The sequence below is a fragment of the Leptinotarsa decemlineata genome, unplaced genomic scaffold (assembly GCF_025532065.1).
Source record: "Leptinotarsa decemlineata unplaced genomic scaffold, Ldec_3_MD MMD2_P_RNA_scaffold_1, whole genome shotgun sequence".
In the NCBI taxonomy this organism is placed as follows: Eukaryota; Metazoa; Arthropoda; class Insecta; order Coleoptera; family Chrysomelidae; genus Leptinotarsa; species Leptinotarsa decemlineata.
The window spans coordinates 4,939,965-4,962,520 of NW_027412523.1; the positions used below are offsets into that span (position 1 = coordinate 4,939,965).

The 22,556-nt window shown below is 37.9% G+C and overlaps 2 protein-coding genes and 1 long non-coding RNA gene across 11 annotated transcripts in view; 1 reads left to right on the forward strand and 2 right to left on the reverse strand.

Annotated features, from left to right (window-relative positions):
- Mhcl (Myosin heavy chain-like) overlaps positions 1–7,442 on the forward strand; it is a 251,902-nt gene extending 244,460 nt beyond the window's left edge. For all 9 annotated transcript variants that reach the window (XM_074181078.1, XM_074181121.1, XM_074181233.1 and 6 more), the window contains 9 exons: positions 1,638–1,997; positions 2,179–2,457; positions 2,883–3,198; positions 3,711–3,932; positions 4,961–5,381; positions 5,453–5,638; positions 5,696–5,902; positions 5,961–6,068; positions 6,539–7,442. In XM_074181078.1, the coding sequence (XP_074037179.1) occupies positions 1,638–1,997; positions 2,179–2,457; positions 2,883–3,198; positions 3,711–3,932; positions 4,961–5,381; positions 5,453–5,638; positions 5,696–5,902; positions 5,961–6,068; positions 6,539–6,602 (2,163 nt within the window). In that variant the 3' untranslated portion in view covers positions 6,603–7,442. The remainder of the gene's footprint in view (positions 1–1,637; positions 1,998–2,178; positions 2,458–2,882; positions 3,199–3,710; positions 3,933–4,960; positions 5,382–5,452; positions 5,639–5,695; positions 5,903–5,960; positions 6,069–6,538) is intronic.
- Positions 7,248–7,790, reverse strand: LOC141485400 (uncharacterized). Its single transcript, XR_012467180.1, has 2 exons — positions 7,526–7,790; positions 7,248–7,466 (listed from the first exon to the last, which is right to left on the reverse strand). It is a non-coding gene; the product is annotated as an uncharacterized lncRNA (long non-coding RNA).
- A 2,726-nt stretch (positions 7,791–10,516) lies between these two features.
- The window catches only part of Smr (nuclear receptor corepressor smrter), a 147,937-nt gene continuing 135,897 nt past the window's right edge, over positions 10,517–22,556 (reverse strand). The window contains 1 exon segment of the mRNA XM_074181526.1: positions 10,517–14,527. Within this exon segment, the coding sequence (XP_074037627.1) occupies positions 11,523–14,527 (3,005 nt within the window). The 3' untranslated portion in view covers positions 10,517–11,522.

Sequence of the window (22,556 nt, forward strand, 5' to 3'; positions counted from 1 at the left end):
CAAGGTTCTGAAGTAGCAAGAACCTGAACAATATGTTCAGCTTCGGACTCGAATTAAGGTATATAGAAGACTCAAACAATAAGTTTTCCTTTAAAAATTCTCCAAGGTTTCCCTATGCTACAGTAACCACTGTTATCGAACATTAAGGTTTAAAGTTTAACGTTTAACGAGGATAAACTATAGTACCAATCGAATTGATGAGTCCACCCAAAATTGATTTGTGTGGAGAATATTTCTCCAACTGTGTCCCCTTCTTCAATGAGAATTGTACCTCTTTTTGATGTAGTCTATATGTGAAGCAGTAGATCTTTAAGAATCCAAATCACGAATGATTTCATTATATTCCTAAGTGTGTTAGTAAGTTAGTGGTCATTTGGTTTAGATGTGAAGTCGGCAACAATTGCAAAATTCTGTGAGCTAGATCCGAAGTGATGTGTTGATAGCTGAATCAACTTTTTTAGAGGACACGTGGCTTCATAGGAGGATAACATGCTCTTTTTGGAACACTACAAATACCCACCTTCAATACAAATGTTGTTGTCAAATGACATAACCTGCTGCCTATGATTCCAGTGAATGACTTTGATATTACCAAAATTTGATGAGTTTGGCATCAACAGTGTCAATGATTTGCTACATTTTTCTTCATCGACACATGCACATAGAGTAGTAAAAATTCTTTTCGCACACTTTGTCTTACATTTTAATTGCTGCGAGATCTTTAAGAAGACATTTTGAGTATGAGTCCAGCCTATACTATCGCTGTCGCAGATACTGGTTGTGGTGCCATAATTTTCCAGTTATGACTAGATTCTTTCGATTTTGTTGTAGCAATTTCATTTACCTGTTCAAAAATAGTATTTTGAAAATGACAAAGACAAGGGTTTACTGTCAGTCAGATCAGATATATCGTTTCGTGGATATGTCACCCGATTAAAATCGATTATGATCATTTATAAATCTACGCCTTTCCCAAAGCATTTATATTTCTTTCAAAGCAACATATTGCCAGCTTACTTTCTCCAACTGTCACTTTAGTTGTAACCAATTCATATATATTTTGGCAGAGGATCAACTAATTTCGATACATTCTAAAAACGAAATTATGAGAGAGTTTTCCTAGATAACGATTATGAAGGGAAGCGTGAAATTGTTTACGCTATATTGTTGCAATAATTTAATGGTTATCAATATTTCGGCCTCTCAGAAAATAAGCGGGTTTTATTTTTAAATCGCGTAGGCGTCGTATTTTTTCAATATGTAGGTTAAGAATTATGATAAGTATAGAGAAATGTGTTGGTGTTATTGTTTATCAACTTGTTGAAGAAATAATGTTTTTTTTTCATAAATTTTAATATTGTTTTTTGTTTACAAAGTTTGGATTCAAATAAAGTGTAAAACGTTGAAAAACCACAAAACTCCAAAAAAACTTAACTATTAGGTTTTAAAAATAGTTTTTAATGTACTCTTGTTAGGTCCTGAAACAACCCAAATCATGTATAGTCATCCTAAAAATCAAAGGGATGACATTGTTTATTGAAGTTGCTCCCCAAATGTAAAAGTTAAACAAATCATCATACACCATTGTTAAACTGACACCATCGAGTATGTTCTTATTGTTATTTCTTTGGTTGCAGCTCAGCGAGATGACTGCCGATCTGGCGGAAGAGCATTCCACGGCCACTCTGGCGGCGGAGCGGCTCGACGCCGAAACGTCGGAACGTCTCAAGCTCGAAAAAGAACTCACCGACATGCAGCTCAAGAACAAGCAGCTTCAGCAGTCGTCGGAACGGCTGGAGATGGAGCTGCTTTATGCTAGATCAGACCTCAATGGCATCTGCGAAGAAGACGAAGATGGCGACGGTGACGGAGGAGTGTACAAACAGAGGTACGAAAGAGCCGTCAAAGAATTAGAATTCACTAAGAGGAGGCTGCAACAGCAGCATGAGGACGATTTGGAGCAGCTCATCGGGCTGAAGAAGCAGTTGGAGAAGAAGGTGGGTACTACATTTTTCTAATCTTTTAGGCTGGTAAGTGGAGGTGGTCCTGCTATGTTTGTTCTTCACATTCCTACGGTATACCGTATGCAACAAGGTGTCCAAACTATTTATCCAGCCAATTAAATTATTCCACTGCAAATATGAACCTTCAACTCATCTTATTATTATCAACTTTCAGTTAGCAGACGCGTACGAAGAAGTCGAGGAACAGCGGCAAGTCGTCGGTCAGTGGAAGAGAAAAGTACAAAAATTGAACGGCGAAATGAACGACCTGCGTCTCTTGTTGGAGGAACAAAACGCCAGGAACAATCTGCTGGAGAAGAAGCAGAGAAAGTTCGATTCGGAGACGCAGATGTTGCAAGACGAACTGAAAAAAGAACGGCAGACAAAGGAGCGGTTCGCGAGAGAAAAGGAAGTTTGCTTAGCGGAGAAATATTCAGTGGAAAGTACGCTAGCGGTGAGTATTACCAAGTCTAAGGCCTTGTTTGCACTGCGCGATCAGCACGGACGGTTATTATTCGATAGTATTAAATTGACCACTAAAAATTGGACATATTTGATAATTATACAAAATGAACAGGTCAAAAATAATATTTCAGAACACTAAATATTTTATTCTATTTGTTTTTTTTTTGTTTTTCTTCTCATATATTTCAAATCTTCTTCTACTTCCTTTCAGACAATGGATGTGTGGACATCTTACATTGACAGTTGGTTTGATTGAAATATCGGTTTTACTGACATATTTGTCAAAATGGCTTTTTCTGACAGTTAAAAAACTATAAATTCCAGTTAATTCCTCTCATACCATCCCTCATCCCTAAACACTGTAAACTTATCGTCCCAGTTCATCAATTCATTGCATAATCTGTTTTAATGAAGGATACAAGGCTCGAACTCGAAATGAAAGAGGAAAGACTGCTGGCCCTGCAGCGAGAATTCGACGAAATAACGTGCGGCGGTAAGACCGAAGAAGAGGTGACGACATTGAGGAAACAAAAGATCGATTGCGAACGACGCCTCCAAGATCAAGAAGAAGAATTGGACGAACTTGCCGGACAAGTACAACTTCTCGAGCAAGCGAAACTCCGGCTGGAGATGACGCTCGAATCCATGAGGAAGGAGGCGAAGAAAGAAGCACAGATGAGAGACGAAGAATTGGAAGAAGCCAGATGTAACGCTCAGAAGAAAGTCAAAGGTAGGGAAGCCGGTCGTTTTATTATGTTAGCATAGATTAGGTTCGAAGTGAGTGGATCTAGTCGACCCTCCGTTGCTGTTGCAACATACAATCATTGGTCTGACAATCAATATATTGTGTAGAACTTTTCCAAACTGAGGGTTTCTGCTGAATATTTTATCGAGGATAATAAAAGGATATACACTTCTGCTGCGAAAGGAATGCTGGTTTTATATTTGCATTCAAAATTTTATTCTCATAGATGCTTAAGGATTGGCTCGTTATCGTTTAAACATATGATAGAACTTACCAAGACGATGAAAATCCAAAAAACCCTTTAATGTTAGATTTCCAGCTGTCAGCTGTCAAGTGTGACAGATGTCACACAGTCAAGAGTGACAGCTGTCAAGTATGACACCTGTCGAATGTCAAGTATGACAGCTGTCAGCTGTCAAGTGTAAATCTCACATTCCAAGTGTTTTTTGAATACGTCATTACCGATCACCTATATTTAAAAAATTACAATTTTTCAGCTCTTGAACAACAGTTGGAGAACGAACACGAAGAAAGAACGTTATTGTTGCGAGAGAAGCACGAATTAGAAAGAAGATTGGCAGCAGCTGTCGAATCTGAAAGGCACGATCGAGCAGGAGATGAAGCTCTTTTGCAGAGACTGAAGAGAGACCTGAAGAGGACGAAAGCCTTGCTCAGAGATACCCAGACCCAACTAGAAAGACAGAAGGCTGAAACCCCAGGTAAGAATCCAACCAAATCATAAAAAATGTAAACAATGCTAAAAGGCAAAGACTTGAAAGGTGTGGAAAAAATTTCAAATGAATATCTGAAAGAAAATTTATTGTTATTCAAAACTTTCATATAGTGGATGAGAATATTGAAAACTTCAAGGCAAATAATTCTGTTTTATTTATACATTCAGAATTGGCGATATGAAAAATTAACTGAAGGTTTCAAAAAAGTTTTTTCATTACAGTAAATGAAATTAGAATATTTTATACTTTGTGCAAAGTTGGCGAACTTGTTTCTTTGTCCTCCAGAAATGTTTGTATTAAATTCACTTCAAGGATAACCTGTCAACATTATCCAATAGTGCCAAATATGTTCACTTTTCAGGCTGGTAAGTAAATTGACGCATGTTTGAAAATCCCTAATTTTTTTGAAAGAAAATATTGAGGATCTTACTCGATTTGGCATTGGCTAATGTGATTTTCCTATCAATAATCCAAATCATCCATAATAGAATAATATTCAGACCTTCTGTCTCAAATTCTCTTCATAAATTGCTAAAGCTGTTTGAAGGAGCCTTATCATTTTAATGGGTATTTTAGAGGATTTTCTTATCCCAAATGTAACATCTCTAATTTTTCAGTTCTCTTAAGTAGCATGTTTCATTTCAAAAATATTTTGCTCTATACTAGTTTGAACATATCCCTTATTGAATTCATGTCATATTCATATTTATGTCATATTCATGTCATATTTGGGTGATCCTCCTGTGATCCAATGCATCACATTCACATAAAATATGACGATCTGTATTTGTTCCTTTACTGCATTACCTGCAGTTGTCTCCGTTGTACAGCCCTATTTGGTTCAGGTGCCGTCTCAATGGACATTGTCCAGTTTTACAAAAAATGCCTAACAGACGAAATAGCTACTGAAACAGAAGTAAAAGAAATGATTTGAGTGACGATTCGAAAAGGTTTTCAATTTTTATGCACGGAACTGTAAACAAAAGTCTATGAATAGTGTTCTTATTCTCTAGGTAAAGCAACAATTCGACAGCTTAGGAACCAGCTGGAAGATCTAGAATGTGCAAGAGCAATGGCAGTCAAGACTAAACAGAGTTTAGAGACCGAACTGTTGGAGACCCAGTCGTTGTTAGAAGAAGCACACAAACAAAAACAAGACTCCGAAGAAAGGGCCAACGCCCTTTTGAGAGAAAAATCCGATCTGCAGTTGCAGCTGGAAGAAAACGAAGAGGAACTGGCGGAGGTTTTGAAGAAGTTCAAAGGTACCGTTCAGCAGATGTCTCTAGATCAGATGGCGCTACAGGAGCAAGTGTCATTGGTATCCGAACTTGAAGTCGAAAGGAATCAACTGAAGGAGCAACTGGCCGAGCTTACTTCTAGGTTGGAAAATGTGGAGAGCATGGGTGAATCTTCATCGAATTTGCTAGTCAAGAGGTAAGTTTCTATCTTAGATGTGGAATTTTGAAGTGAATATCGTTCTGATTGTCGTCAATGTTCATCATTAGGTCAGAACTGAAAGTAAAAGAATTGGAATCAAAACTAGAATTAGAACAGACGACGAGGTCAAGATTAGAGGTGCAAATAAATAGATTGAAGGAAACTGTAGAGAAGTTACAAAACGACGTGGCCAGCTCGAAAGTGAAGGAGCAGCAAGCCCAGGATCAAATAAGGAAACTTCAGAGACAACTGAGGTGAGTAAAACCTTCAGTTTCTCTTATTTTTTCACTCATTGTGGCAAACCTTTTCAGGGAAGTCAAAGAGGAGTTGAACAAGAGCTTAGTCAAAGAATCTGAGGTGATTATGAAAAAAAAGGAATTGGAAAAGAGATGTGAAGCTTTGGAAGCTGAAGGCGCAACAGCGAGGACTGACTTGAGACTTGCCTTGAAGAGGATCGAAGATCTACAGTCTGCCATCCAGGGCGATATGGAGGACACTATTTCAGACAATTCCGACAGGTAGGAGCAATTTTGGTGCGCAGTGAATGTGGAATATGTAAAATTGATATTTTTTCAGTGAACAAGAAACCTACAGCTCTGACGACTCTGTGAATACCTTCTTGTCCAACCACAAAATGGGATCTCCGAAAAACGAGAAGGCATCCATATCAAACGATGTTAGGAGGTAGGACCTTCTTTGAAGTTATCATTTTTTTTAATTATTCTTGTTTCACTCGGAAACATTTTGATGTGAAACATCTAAAGCTGCACGTAAAACCAATTGATGGCATGCTGTAGCCACGGGTCGCCATGCGCAAGCAGCTGTGCGATTCTCTTCTCAGTCAGTCAGTCAGTTAGCGAGTGGGTCAGCGAGTTAGTGATTCGGTCAGTGAGTCATTCAGTCAGTGAATCAGCGAGTCAGTCAGTTAGTAATGAGTCAGTCAGTCGGTCAGTTAGTCCGGCAGTCAGTCAGATCAGTCAAGTTACTCAAGTCAGTCAGTCTCAGTCAGTCAAATTATCTAAATATCCGCAACTACAGTTGGGTCGACGGAAAAATACACATGCGTCATCAATAAAATACGTGAAAAAACGCATACTTTTATGTAGCATACTTTTCTGTTTTTGAACAATAAGTCTAAAATAGTTTATTTACAGATTATCCAACTCCGTTCGTTCCAGTACAACTGGCAACCTGGGGAAAGAGCCTTCGTATACCTGAGTAGCGCTGAATATCTGCAGGAGCATATCATTGACTTTCTGTAGACAAGAAACTGGTGATACTGAAAACGCGATGGTGGAGTACGTTTGAAAATAGCAAAAAGTTTATAGTTATCGTTATTGACAAACAACATGCGGGTGATAAGCAACTCAAGTATCAATTCTCAAATATGGAGGACCAAGATAATCCAGAACTGTTGATTTTTTGATAAGACTGAACGATACTTTTTGAAAATTTAATTGGTTGTTCTCTTGTTGGAAGTGAAGGAAAGAAAGTGTAGTTGGACAGTTTAAATATCAATTAACCTTTATATCACAAACTATTTTGAAACAGAATTAAAATGTAGTGGAGGAAAAATGATTCGTTCAATTGGTACTGAGCATATTTTCATTTTATAATTAATGATACAGCTTCGTCGAGGGAAGGTATTTATGAACTAAGTAATGGGTGCTCATTTGATTGCATAAGATTTTTTATAAATGACGATTTCTGGTCATTTGTGTTGATAAATTATCATCTTATATAAAATAATGAATATCTGATACTATAGCTCCAAAAATTTCGCTTCAGAAATGCACTTCAGGCAATAAAAATTTGCCCCAATCGCATATTGTTACTTATTAAAGCTTAGATATTTCCAAACTGTTATTTTTTTTTGTTTTTGTAATTGTAAATAAGCTTCTTTCATGTAATTATTCGATGTAACATATAGTTTGAATAGGGCTGTATTACTTAAATTGTATTTAATTTTTATAAAGTCATTGTACCTAAAATTTACCATTTCGTCTGTAATATATACATGTTGTAGAAATAAACACCGTTTCTCGTTCCAGTTCTGAACTCCTTGTGAATTTTTTTGAAATCCTAAAATAATATATAAATTAGTGAAAGTTAGAATGGCCGAATGTTTTGAAAAGCACAACATTTTTGTGAGCAATCAGTTTGGCTTTCAAGGCAGCAAAAATACCAATGATGTCATTTTCTCATTCCTAACAAAGTTTACACTGATTTGAATAATGATGGGATGATAGCGGCAGTATTTCGTGATTTAATCAAAGGCAGTTCGGCTGTGTGAATCATGAAATACTGTAACAGAAACTTCATCACTACGGAATGACAATTTACCAAATCCAGGTAAAGGTTTTCTCACACCAGACAACCTGAATCAACATAAACATGCTTCACATAATTTACCTAAGACAGGTACAGGTGAAAGTACACCAAACTACCTGAGGAGTCAACATAATTATGCGTTACGCAGCCGTATTATCCAGTGATCGGAGATATTAACTCAGGATGTCTAAACCTATGAGGAAGCTAGCCACTAAGGCTAGCGAAACTCCGGGAAGAAATTCCGAAAATCCACGGCCTTAAAATCCGGAAAATAGTGACACTGAACAACAACACCCTCTAAAAAAAAAACGAACATAAAGACTGGCGTACCTCAAGGCTCAATACTGGGCCCGCTCTTCTTCTTTGTGTATATGGATGATTTGCCAAATGTCAAACATGTTCTTCCTTACGAATCAGTAGAGAGTCCTGAAAATCTAGAGAAGAAAATTGGATTAGATAATTGCTACATGAATAGCATTTTACAAGTGTTGTTCATGACGAAGAATTTCAAGAACGAGGTTTTAATGATGAACGAGAACGGGAATGTTCCCTACTTATTCATCAAACTCAAACACCTGTTCATGCAGCTGCAGTTTCGTAAGAAGGTATCATCTTTCCCTCCAACCGATTTCCTGGAGTCTTTGAAGTCCACTAGATACTCGTTAGGACAACAAGAGGATTGTTCCGAATTCTTGGGTATCTTGTTGAATACTCTTCGTGAGCAAAACACTAGCAAAATCAATACTCCTGACCGCTCTGGATTGAATGATTCCATATAGTCCATCCTGTCTTGCGTTTGTAAATATTTTGCTAGAAAAATCCTCATTTGTTCACTTTGCAGTAAATGTTCAAGAGGTAGTGAAAACTTTTGTGAATTTCTGGATCCTCATCTAGCGTTTCCTAATATGACTTATAACCAGTCCGTGCAAAGTTTATTGTTAAATCATCTGGAAATGGAATTTTTACAGGTGATGATCGACTGTATTGCCAAACATGCGCCAAACTAACTGACTGTTATAAGGAAACAAGTATAGCTGAGGCACCAGTCAATCTAAAAATAACACTGATGATCTTCAAACAAGACTCAACCTCTGACGGAAGCCACAAAATTTTTGGAAGGTTCAAAATAGATGAACATTTCAATCTAGCGGACCACTATTATAATATTCATGCAGTCATTGTTCACTGCGGTTCCGGCGTTGAATTTGGTCATTGTTACGCCTTGGTCAAAGACGAAACGGACTGGTTTAAGTTTGACGATAGTCGTGTCACGAAGTGTTCTGGCGATGTATTGAATCTTTCGGAGCCTCTGGAGACACCCTACATTTTGTTTTATGAGGACAGAGGACATCTTCAGACGATGTGTGCTGCAGGTTTTTCCGGGTTTTCCTGCAGCTGAAAAAGCAAATGCGCCACTGGAATCAATGAAGTCGCCGCGGAGCGCCAATTAATTTTTATTGTTGTTTTATAATTTCACAAATAATGTCAACATATCTGGGCTTTCTACACTGTATGACAGTGACTCGACTATAATATGACAGTTCAAATTAGAAGTCCTTAAATAAGTTATTTCACAATGTAATGTAATTAGGAGCTGGTGTAACTCAAATAAGTTTCCTTTCAGTTTCTCCAACAACAATGTTGTCATTGTCAGAGAGCAGATTGAAAATGTTTCACTAGTGGAAGAGTTGAAAACAAGCGTCATACAAAATTCTTGGGGTTACTGATAGCAAACTGAACATCGATAATCATGTCAAGTATCTGAAAATCAAACTAGCATGTGGATGTTATGCAGTTCGTGTCACATCCAATGAACTGAGAACGTCCAACGCAAATATGGTTGATCATTGATTAATCGAATCTCACCAAGGTTTAGGTATTGCCTTTCGGGGGTTAGTAACAATTACATGCAGGTCTTTCTAATCCAGAAAAAACGGGCAAGACGGTATATGTGTAAATCAAAAAATTGACCATTATTAAATATGAAAATTAAGACAAAACAGACTGGTTTAAGTTTGACGATAGTCGTGTCACGAAGCGTTCTGGCGATGTATTGAATCTATTATAGCCTCTGGAGACACCCTACATTTTGTTTTATGAGAGATAGGACATTGGCGGATCAAGATCTTCAGATGATGTGGTGCTGCAGGTTTTTCCGGGTTTTCCTGCAGCTGAGAAAGCAAATGCGCCTCGGAGCGCCAATTAATTTTTAATGTTGTTTTTATTTTTATCGTAATATTACAATTAGTATGAAATTCTGACAGTGAGACATACCAAAAAGTGCATATCAAAACTGCTCAGAGGATTGACAAAAGAACTGGCACAAGTATGTTGTATCTGAGGATGACTACTTTGAAGAGGAGAAAATTAAAATTGACGAACACAGAGAGTGTACATACTATCAAAATAAATAACAGAATTGAAGGGGTTATATTTTTTAGGAGTGAATAATTTTTGGGAAAGAAAGTTTTTGGCTTTCTACTATTCCATCTTGATACAAAAAAAAATTAAAAAAAAAAAAGAGTAAGGGAGTCTTCCAAAGAAAGGAACGAAGTAACTTCTTTGTAGCTGTTTCAGGAGAACTTTCTTTCAGTTTGTGTCTGAAAGTTACTTCTTTGCATGATCTACACATCCATGTATAGAGTTACTTCCTTCCTTCCTTTGGAAGACTCCCTCATCCTCATCAAGATGGAGTAGTAGAAAGCCAAAAACTTTCTTTCCCAAAAAATAACAGAAATGAAACAAATTTTGAGAAACATTCGTTTATTACATGATTTTGGTAAGGAAATTAATGACGAAACTTCCAACTGATATTCATTTATTTCAACAAAATAACAAGTCATCATCTGAAAATTACCAACTAAAAAAATTGACAGTGTACACATTCTGGAAGCATTTGTTTTATAGTGTAGAAAAATTATCAGTTCGTCTAATTCTTAGACGCCAAAAGCGTAAGGACTAAATTACATTGTGAAACATAAAAATTAAAAAAATTCACAAGTATTTACACTGGGATCCCTCAATTTTTCTATAAATATTTATACTCATATTAGTTATTTACATTCCCAAAATGTATTAAAATTAAAACAAACATGTACACATAACAGAAAGAAATATACACCTTTAAAAAATATTAGTGAAGAAAATATAATTGCACTCACGCAAATTTTAAAATGTCATATTTCACAGACTGTTTTCTTAAAAAAATAAAAAAATAACTGACAAACATTGGAAATGCAAAAAACTGGACACCTAATTGCATAAAAACCAATCAAAATTTCAGTTGTTATGCAATATCTTCATATACTAAATCTATATCGACTTACACTTAGGATTTTTTATGTTCATATAATATATACATTTCTTACTAGTCAGTATAGTTAGTGGGTAAATAAAAGTACAAGGAAAGCGGGTGGCCGTCAAATATGACGAAAATATATATATCTACATATTACAATCAATATAATATAAGTAAAAGTTGGACGCTACATTCAGACCCTCTCAAGAGAATATCGAACAATTTTCATTCAAAAGTTATCCCGAAAATATGATAGCAAATTTATTTAATTAAATTTTTAAAACCCAAACCCAAGATTCTTGACAAAACACAACAGCCAGTTACAGTTGAAAAACATTTAAGTAGAAACACACTTCAAAGGAAAGAAGAAATAAAAACAATTGTCAAATGTGGGCCAAATTCATGTTTGATTAACATTAAACCTAACCTAAGATATCACTTATCACTTACTATTTACATACAAGAAGAATCTTTTTTTCAACAGTCTAAAACACAGAAATCTTCAACTGTTAATCTTCGTCAGACAATGGCTCATATTGAGCACTGAGGAGAGGTTTGGGCTCATTATTTCTCGAATTATCACTGGCAGTGCTATCTTTGTGGACAAACGAATAAAATCCACTTTGCTGCTGGGAGGTAGGTTGCTGCTGCTGCTGCTGCCCAAAATCATTTTCGTGCTTTTCTTCATCTATCACCATGTCTCCAGGACTGTCGCTGCGATCCTTGTCCTGAGGATGAGAACAATCTTGAGAGTCTTTTTTATCATCCTCAGTTCTCATAACTTCAACAATTCTGTTTTTCACATAGTCTAGAGGAGACATGTGTGGTTGATTCTGGGGATACCTCCTGTAAGTTTGTTCGGTCCAGTGACTATTTTCTGGTGGTGAAACGGGTTCCACCCTCTCAATATGATATTTCTGAGGCTGAGCTATGCGAATAATTTGTCTTTCATCTTGCAGAGGTGTCTGAGAACGTTTATCCTCATTATGTTGCTGTTGTTGAATTCTTCTCTTCCACTGTTCATTCATATTTTCTTGCAAGTGATAATAATTAGTTTGCCTTGAACTGAAATCGTGACTGATCACTGAATCGGTTAGTTCTTTCACGGTGAGGTTCTTGTTAACGGAATCACCATCAAGATCGACACTTATAACAGAAGGTGGCCGTTCCCCATTATCTTGACCTTGCTGAGGAGGTGGATCACCTCCTCTGTGGAATTTCTGAAACAGCAAATCACCAGCCCTTTGTTCTCTAGTATTCTGCACAACCTCCCTTCCCCCTTCAGCAGTCTGATTTATCTGATGTGTTATAATAGCATCGATCAAGCTAGCAGCAGTCAGTGTACTATTGTCAGTTCGAGGTTGTTGCCTCACCTGTTGTTGTTGTACCTGTTGCTGCTGGTGTTGCTGTTGCTGGTGCTGCTGCTGTTGGTGTTGCTGCTGTTGGTGTTGCTGTTGTTGATGCTGCTGCTGTTGTTGCTGATGTTGAACTTGTTGTTGGTGAAAAGCCGCCCTCCGCTGCTCATCAATGCGTTGCTGCTGTTGCCTCATCTGTTGCTGTTGGTGCTGCTGAATAATCTGATATCGATGAGGTTGTTCCATTATATTATCTGCCATTGTTTTACCGAGACCCTCATGTGGAGCACTTGGAACCGGCAAAGAGGGTTGTTGAACAGCAACATCGACCAGCGATGATAAAGCTTCGTGTCCAGGTTGAAGATACTGGGGTCTTGTGTGTCTCTGAATGACGCCTTGTCTTTGCTGTTGCCCCTGCTGTGGCGGCGGAGTCCGGTGAGGGGAGCTGGCGGGATAATACTGAGGTTTTTCGTTTCTTCTACCCAACATCTGCTGCGAAGTTATATAATCATTGATGATTATTTGCCTAGAGCTGAGCTGCTGCTCGACGGTATAAGCCGGTTGTTGTCCGTATCGCTGGGGTGGATATTGCATCTGCTGCGTCTGCCCTTGTTGAGTCGGCATCGGTCCTCTCTTAGTGAAATAATCATAAACCCTTTTGTCTTGCATGTTATGAGGTATTACTGGAGTACCTTGAGTAATCGACCCCATTTTAGCTTCCGGTATCTGCCTCAATATTTCGTACCTGGGTTGGGACATAATGGGGGTGCCTAAAGTAATTGAGCCAGATTTCGGATTCGCAGGTTTAGGACTAGGCAATTTCGGCTGCGTTCTTACCGAGAAGAGAGGACTCTTCCTTTCCTGGTGATACATAAAAGGATCAGATCGGTGGAGTTGAGACTGTTGTTGCTGCTGAGGTTGATGTTTACTATGCGGTGGCGGAGGTGGTTCCCTGGGTTTTTTCAAACTAAGGTCCAAAGTCTCCGGTTCTCTACCATCGGGCACTTGCAGGACGATCAAGTCATCGCGAGATGACGGCACAGGCTCCGGCGGAGGCTGTGACTGTATCGGCCCCGAAACCGGCGTTATAGTCGCTCCGATCAAAGGTGTAACTAGTTTCGCCAAGTTAAGGTCGGAGCGTTGTTGTTGAGACTGTTGCTGCTGCCTTTGCTGATTGTTCATGCTGTTGAGACTATATTCGCTCACTATAGTAACCTCGTTAGAATCGTTATTCAATATCGAAGATATCGTCGGAGTTATACCGCTGGTGGGAGGATTCTGAATCTGCTGTTGCCCTCCTGAATTTTTCATCAGAGATAACTCTATCACATTCAACACGAGATCCTTGACGCTGAGAGGCGACGTATTTTGTCTAGGCTGACCGTCAGCGATGACGGGTGTTATCGTGGCGGATCCTTGATAATGATCCGGAGTTTGCGCTTCATCCGCCGTTTCGGTGGCGCTCGAGTCGTAATCCACCCTCTTTGTCGCGTTATCGTTCGCACCCTGCACCGGAGGACTCTCCGCAGCACTGGCCGTGTCGCTGGAGTGACGGTCTCCGTCTATCAACGATTCCTCGCAGCTCGAAGTACTCGAGCCGCTTTCTTCATCGGTGGATAGAGTCGGTTTGCGATCTTCCCCCAAGCAACCCTTGAGCCTCTTCCGATTAGCAGCACAAAACATTTTCACTTTCTGCGGCGGCTTGTTCAACCTCTCGCCTATGAGTTGCCAGTTCGAGCCGAGCTCGCTGAGGGCGGTTTTGAGTTTATTGAATTCTTCTTCAGGCCACTCTTCCACGGGACCTAATCGACGCTGGATTCTGTTGAAGCACGCCGAGCAGCACTTTGTTACCCCACTGGGAATACGAAATTCTGCTAGCAGCGGCTCCCGAGCATCGGAGGGCAAATCCTGCAGTCTGTATGGAAAGGACCTCAATCTCTTCACGCGACCTCGCGAGTTGGGACATGAAGGTAGAGGGCAATGGGTGTATCGCGATCGTACCGATTTGCATCGACAAGTGTTACACACCCGTGAATTTGGCGGTATTTGGTCCTCTCGCAAACCGTATAGAGATGCCTGGCTCGGAACCAAGGGCCTGGAATGGAGTTTGGGGCTGAGCTGAGCTTGGCAAACGATGCAGGTACCTTGAATTGTCTTTTCTGAAACAAAGACAATAAGATTTATCAATAAATATGATTTTTTGGCCAGGAAAATGTAAAAGCATATTGATATCTTCTGAATAAACATTTACGAAGAGTACTTAGTATTTAATTCTGTTTCAGCGAATGATATTGCAAGGTTAATTGACAACCTAAATCTTTTCTCGTCTAATTTAATCCATCACTTGTCTTTTTCTCAGCAGACTGCAAGATCTTTATCCCAGGCGTCCCATTCAATTAGAACCATTTTAAAACGACATTTTCTACCCCCCATTTTCTATCAACCACCTTCAAACAGACATTTTCTAGTTAAAATTTCATGTCACTAAATTATTTCACCGCCTAAAGTAGGTTTCTACACGACTCAATGACTTTGGTTCTATCTCTTTCCAAAGAGACTAGCATTGATTACCCGGTTTATTAACTTTCGATGAAAATTGTTGGTTTTAGTAACATCGATTGTTAAAACTCCTCTTTCAAGATTACATTTGATCAAGATACATACAGTACTACTGTATTCCCGTCGGCGATTAAAAATAAAATCATCTCACAATCCGGGTTTCCATACGTGAAATTGAATAACCGGTAAGTAAATAAGAATTTTATTCAAATATTCATACGGTTAGATTTGTTTGTATGTTGACGTTGTAATAACAAAGAAAATGAAATGGAAAAAAGAATGACATTTCTAAAAAGTATGAAGTAGTAACGGTGAAATAAAATGGACGGCGTGTAAGAATATTCTGGTACATAGAATTTTAAAAGTTGATCGAGAAAAAACTGAAAAAAAGTTGTATTTTTATACATTTCAATTTGGAAGAAATCTGACGCACAAAAGTAATTAAAACCATATATCTTCTTATTTCAAATATCGAAGTTTATAATTCATTTCAATTTGTCTACCTGTTTATATAAAATACTTTGCTCATTTGTATAATGATAAAAATTTATTCACTAGAAAAAGGTATACAATGTGTATGAAAGAAAATAGATATATCCTTTCATGAGGCTAAATATAAACAGAATCACCATGTATTTCTTTACATACAAAGCAGTAATATGCGGATATAAACAATGAAATAGAGATATAAATATATTATACATACAGAAAAATAGTTATATTCTTGTAAAATAGTCTATTAATTACTATCCAAGAATATATAGAGGTAATAGAAATTCAGAAACAATTGTACACAAACAAGTTCATTTAATCCAGTTAAGATAAATGAAGCCAGGCCCACCAATGATGAAAGTGTCTGCGTTGAGGATAACTCGAGCACTTTTGATAATGTCTACCGCAGTAGTAGATGAAACGTCATGCATAAAAACCTGCATACCACGGCAAAAAAAGGAAAAATAGCTTTGACACATCAATGTTATTTGTTTAATCAGTGCGCGGGCTTGGCTACGTAATGCGACGTATGTAGAGGTCATTTCAAGTTTAAAAGTGGAAGGGGGGGAGTACGAAATCGGCTTAAACCAACTACTGTTACCCAACAAACCTTTCTAAATTCTAGAACTTGAACGTCGAGGTGATACGGTTGGAAAAAAATGATAATTTTCAAAACTCCAACTCCAAACTCTAAATACGCCTAATCTGTATAGATTTCGCATTAAATTGCATCAAACTGTTTGTAATTAATCGAGGCGTTCTGACAAAACCAACGACAATCCCCAAGAGTCTGAATTTTATCAACTAGAACGTAATCATTAATCACGGCAGAGCATCTGCCGAACAATTAGTAAAATTATCGAATTTCCTGTACGATCCCACTACGCATATCACAATTATCGGTACATCAATGACAATATCGTAATTGTCACACACCATTTGCGAAACTGTCGACCGGGTATTCTCTCTCCGCTCTCTATTAAAATTTGATTATAATCCCCAAAATCCCTCGAAACGCATATATACTTCCTAATGATGTTGCTCATTGTGCGGACGTGTCACGCCAATCGAAATTAGAACGATCGCGTTTTATTAATGAAAATCGACGACGAAAGTCCGGCTCTGTTTGTTGCGATTCAAACGAAGGCAATTAATTTGGAAGAGACTAGATGAAACAACAGCGTTTTGGTTCTTCATATATCTCATCAGCGGCAAACGGATGGATCGTGTAGTTGCAAAAAGACTACATTTCATCCCTTATATATTATATGAGTATGAGAGTAATATTTATCAACCAAAATGTCACTAAAACCTTAGTTATCCATCAGCTCAATCCCGCAACAATTATGATCATAAACTGTGAAACTAATAGGAAATGCTATCCATGATAATAAGCATAGAACCATCAAAATACATTTAATTTAAGACGCGTGCTTCTGAATATTGTATGCATAGTAGATCAGCGGAGTGGGGCAATAACATCGACGAACTCGTGTAGTGAACATCTGTTTAAAAATCTGTTTGAAATCTGTATTAGTAAAGCAAGTGGAGAGATTATTCTGTGCGATAAACAGTTACTTATTTGTTTCAATTCAAAATATATTCACTAATTACTAATTTTTATACTTTATACTATTCTCGCCATTTATTTCTGTATTTTGAATTGTATAATCCAGACTTCTGTTTATCTTTTACCAATTTTCACGTGCTTGAGTTTACTTCGAGTCTACTTTTACATTTTTAGTCTATTCTTTATTTATTCCCTATTAATATATTTCATGCTCTGACTAGTATAAAAGGGGTGATTCCCCGCAAAAAAAAATCAAGAACCAGTATGTGATGGCGAAATTTCTATACCAAGGTGAAGTCTTCTTGATACTCTCATGAAAATACAGGTACCAATGAAATGATGGTGGTTTAAAGAAAATCCATCCAGAAAAGTCGTCGGGCTTCCCCCTGTTTCAACTACCGACTCATCTCTCAAAACGTTATTTTTTCGTACGTCGTTTATTCGAAACTAAAATGAAAAATTTAACGAAATCAAGTCATACCAAATGAAGAGTACACACACTTTTCTGTAATTAAATTAAATATTTATATCCAATTTAGCTCGGCCATATAATAGATGTTGGCGTTCTGTGCGCTTAACTTTGAGAATATTTTATTACATTTGAGTGTTTCGAACGTAATGAAAACCGTTTTATTAAAACCCGGCTATCTGAAATAGCATGCTTCTCTGACAGTACGAGATAATTTCATTCCTCGAATATAACAAAAATCGATGTCTCTTATCATTGTGTCCTCATTTTTTGATAGTTTCATTGAGAAATCAAATTTTTGTAATTGATAGATTTGTGAGGGCTTCTCCCTCCCCAAGAATTTATCTATATTGGGTAAAAACCCTTATACTTGTAAAATTTGTAATTAATGTTACTGCAGTTTCGTCCTATAAGGACATTTTCAAACTTATATATTAAACACCATAAATGTCCTATAAGGACATTTCTAAACTTATACATTAAACAGTTTAATGTATAAATGTCCTACGAGGACATTTTCAAATTTATACATTGAACAGTTTCATGTATAAATGTCCTTATTAGGACATTCTCAAACTTAGACATTGAACACCATAAATGTACTATAAGGACATTTCCAAACTTACACATTGAACAGTTTAATGTATAAATATCTTTTAAGGACATTTCCAAACTTATACATTAAACAGTTTAAAATGGAAGAAAAACCCCTCGAAACGACTACTTTTATATGAACAATGAATTATACAAAATTTTATTTCATTACGAATGTTTGGAGTACAAACTGAATAGGAAAAATTGTTTTTTGTATAATTCAATGTTCATATAAAAATTTTCGTTTCGAAAGTACTGTTTGTTTCGTGTAAATCAATGTTTATAGTGTTTGAATTATCCCCTGAAAAAAAATAACGCCGGGCGCCGCTGGTCTTTGTCAACCGATTCTCGCAGGTCTCGCTCAAATCAACTTGCGTTTCTTGATGGTTGTAGGTGTCGCGTCACTTCAAGACACTTCCAGGAAATTCCCTACCGGCTTCTAGATACTTCCATTAGGATATATAAACATTACCAACAGGCAGATCGAGGAAGTCTAGTTGAAAGTGCGGTACGAAGGCGATAGACACTTGAATATTAGTCAGAAGTTTCATTTAAAGTAATTGTGTTGTATAGTCAGTGTAGCAGTGAAATAAAGTTGAGTGAAAGTTATTGTTTCGAGAGGGATTTTCTTCCAGTTTGCGTCGGAAAGTAACTTCTTTGCATGATCTACAATCTTTGTAGTTACTTTATTTCGAAAATAACTGCTGTCTTCCTTTCTTCGGAAGTTTCCCACTTTTTTGTATAGAGATGGAAAAGTAGAAAGCCAAAAACTTTATTTACTAGAAGTTTTCATCAACTCAATCGGCCTGTATGTTTGACCGATTTAGCAAAAACAAAATTGAATACAAATCCTTGCCCACAGAAAATCAAACTCATTCGACGTTACACAGGATCACAAAACTACCTTCTTATTCGCTAATTCAATATTGTTCTCCCAAATACAGAATATTTGCATCTCGCATAGAACTTTCTTGATGCTTCGAGAATTAACATTATTATCGTACAACAATTATTAATTAATTTGTTTAAGTTAACAACTCTATTCCACTTGGCCGGTTTTCGTTTGTTCAAAGTTTATCCCAAAGCGAATTTGGATAACTCGTTGTAATACAACGGCTCACTCGGATAATCCACGAGTTCGAGTGGAAGGGTTGTTTCCAGATGATGAATTCAATGCGAGGAAATTGAAGATAGTTTCTCTACCCACTTTTTCAAATGGATATTCTTTATCGTGGAAATTAGTAACTGTTAGAAATGAAGAACAACATATTGAACAATAGGACTTTATTACGTTAGTATTAAAATCCATCGACATGTCCACAGGGACAGTCTGGTTTTGTGCAAAACTTTTTTCAAGTGAGCGTTCCAGGTGAGTTTTTGACATCCGAGATAACTCAGGATGTATGAAGAAGCTAGCCACTCGCGCCAGAAAAACGCCAGGAATAAATTCCAAGAATCGACTGGCTTATCGGCGTAGACTAGCGACTTCACATATCCCCACAGAAAATAGTCTAGCTTCGTTACATCGCACGATCTTGGAGACCAATTCACGGATCAGAAACGTGAAACAATACGGTTACCAAACAGTTCCTTCAATAAATCAATTGTGGCACGAGCTGTGTGACATTTTGCGATGTCTTGTTGAAGCCACAGCTCCTGCACATCATGGTTGTTGAATTGATGAACGAAAAAGTCAATAATCTTGACTCTATAGCTGTCACCATTGACTGCATGATGAATTGATGAATTACATCTTCTGTACGCACTGTACGACGTCTCTGTGGATCATTTAGAGTGAAAGTGGTGCGAAACCGCTCCATAGTTAATCGAAATAATTGCTCTGATGGACGATTATGTTCATCGTAAAATGGATCAGGCGTCAGTCTAGTCATTTTGAAACCAAACCAAACTAAACAGAAATCATTTGACAGCTGACAAAATGCCCGTCACTAGGTATACCTCTATAAAAAACACCCTTTAGTTAACGCAATGTAAATTAACACGGAAATGAAACAGAACCGAAAAAAAACCGATGCATTCGTCCTCCATTACACATTTCGAAATCGAGCCGAGAACACGAGAATAGGTCTGGTCGATTTTTATTTTTCGAAAAGTCAACTCTAATGAAGTTCAAACAACGAGAAGAGATATTCGACGAGTAATTGGCGGTTGCCTGCAACGGATATATGTACTCAATTCCTCGTTCTCTGTCGCTCGCGTAATCTGCTCTAATTAGACGATAAAATCAACACCGAAACTCGGAGATGTAACTTGCTAATTGTCCGGGAACATTCCCAACTACCGAGTAGAACAATTAACTTCGCGAATTTTCGATACGAATAAGGCCACTAATTTTAATCCACCGAAAAATGATGCACCTCCATAGGAATTTGCATCCCAAATCGTCTGTTCCACGGTTGTACTTCCCCCGACAACAGGAAGGCCGTGGACTTTTGAGTTTGGATGGAGGGATGGAGCCTGTAAAGTCGTCAGGAGTTCGGATCCCCTTGGTGAGCGATCTGCTTGGTTAGCGACCATGAGAGAGCAGGAATTGGAGCATTTATCTTTGAGGTAGCTGCCCGAGCAGTTGATGAACTCGGTGTAGTTTTCGATACTGAACGAGGTGATCACAACTCTGTTAGAACCCGTTGAGCAAAAAGCTCATATAAAAGCCGCAGAGATCACCTCATTTCTGCGGAAACACAAGGATAAGCCAATGCATGGGATCTTCTTCAACAACATTGAAGAGCTTGGCTTATCAAAGCGCTAGACTTTCTATTTCCTCAATTCGATTCAGCTAAAGTCGGAAACTAAGAGGTTCATCATGGCCTACCAGGATTTTGTTTTTAACACCTTTAACACCGAGACCCTAATCCACTTGCTGTCAGCATGTCCAGTATATAAGGTCTCAGTCTACATATATCGACATAACGTGGCCCTAGGAGTACTTCATTACCAACTACGACACTTTAAAACGGTATTTACCAGACACCGATCACCGATGTTGCCCTACGCTCCGAGGGATATTGAATCCGTTGTGGGGTATGAGAAGTGCCGAATTTATTGGAACTAAGTATTGATGCTATGAGAGAGCTAGGACCGAAATGGTTGTTTTTCCATGTAAAGCAGGTCCAACACGTCATTTTTGTCACTGGATTTCCCAAAAAGTCACTAGACTTTATCGAAAAGTCGCTAGATTTGCCCAAAAACTTACTTGACTTACCAAAAAATTCACTAGATCATCCCTTAGTTTCATATGGTGAGAGTACGAGAATTGAAATTATCATTCATTCGGTTTCGTTTTCGACACTGAATGAGGTGATCACTCATATAAATCTTAGTGAATTTTTGAGCTAATCTAGTGACTTTCTGAAGACATCTAGTGGCATTTTGGTCAAATCTGGGGACTTTTGTGGCAAATCTAGTGGCTTTTAGGCCGATTAAATCTAGTGATAAAAATGACATGTTGGACCTGTTTGCTTCTTATGGAGATTTACATGGAAATATGCCCATTTCTGTCCTAGCTCTCTAATAGCATATCTACTGAACTATTCATTTCCCACCCTCAGGCTCGTACAAACTAATAAGCCTCACGTAGTTCTTCTCAATCATCAGAGCAAAACGATATTTGTCGTAGAGTTTTCAACTTCTGTCGAGACGAATATCGCCAACTCTGTCAAGATGTGTGTTTTGCTTATTAGAGTCCTTGGTGGAATGATGTGCTCTCTACTCTCGAATTTCAAGATCATTCCGGCTTGCCGCCCTAAGGCAGAAATCTTAGCCGGACAACTGCAGAAGGCTGTCACTCTTGGCTCACTGCGCTTGCTCGGTGCACATGATTCTCGAACCCAATGATCACTTACCCCACAGCGTGGGGAGTGGTCATTGGTTGATAATGCTGGCACGCCCTCCCGAGATAGGGCCTGACTAACGCAAACTCCGGTAAAACAAAGGATAATAACAATAATGATACTCGCCTATTTGGAACAAGAGTAATTCACGGTAAAAATACAATGATACAAGGTAATTGAAAGATATTGAGCATAATTCTGCTCTGTATCAAAACAGCCCTCACCTCATTTTTTTTTCATAGAAAAAATAAATCGCATAAGAATTACACAATCGATCGTATAAAGTAAAGCAAAAACTGCCTTGTTATTTCGAACGAGATCAAATGCGCCCGCAGCTTCTTGTTCCCGAATGAATCGCCAGTGTTTACTTTTTACTTCATTTCGTTATGGAGAGAATAAGAGAGTAAGTAAATAAATCCGATTTTCTATTGAATAAACTAGGGAGTTTTGAATAAATACGGTTCTGCAAATCATACAGATTGGCTTGACTGTACGACAGTTTGATAAAACTAAACATCATGAAATAGTGTTGAATCAAATATAATTTTTTGAACTTTCCGAAATTAATAGATTATTTCAGGAACAGTTGGTTCTTACTGTGTAAAACTGACACTGAAAAAAATGTATGTGCTTGAAACTGCTGCAGAAAACGA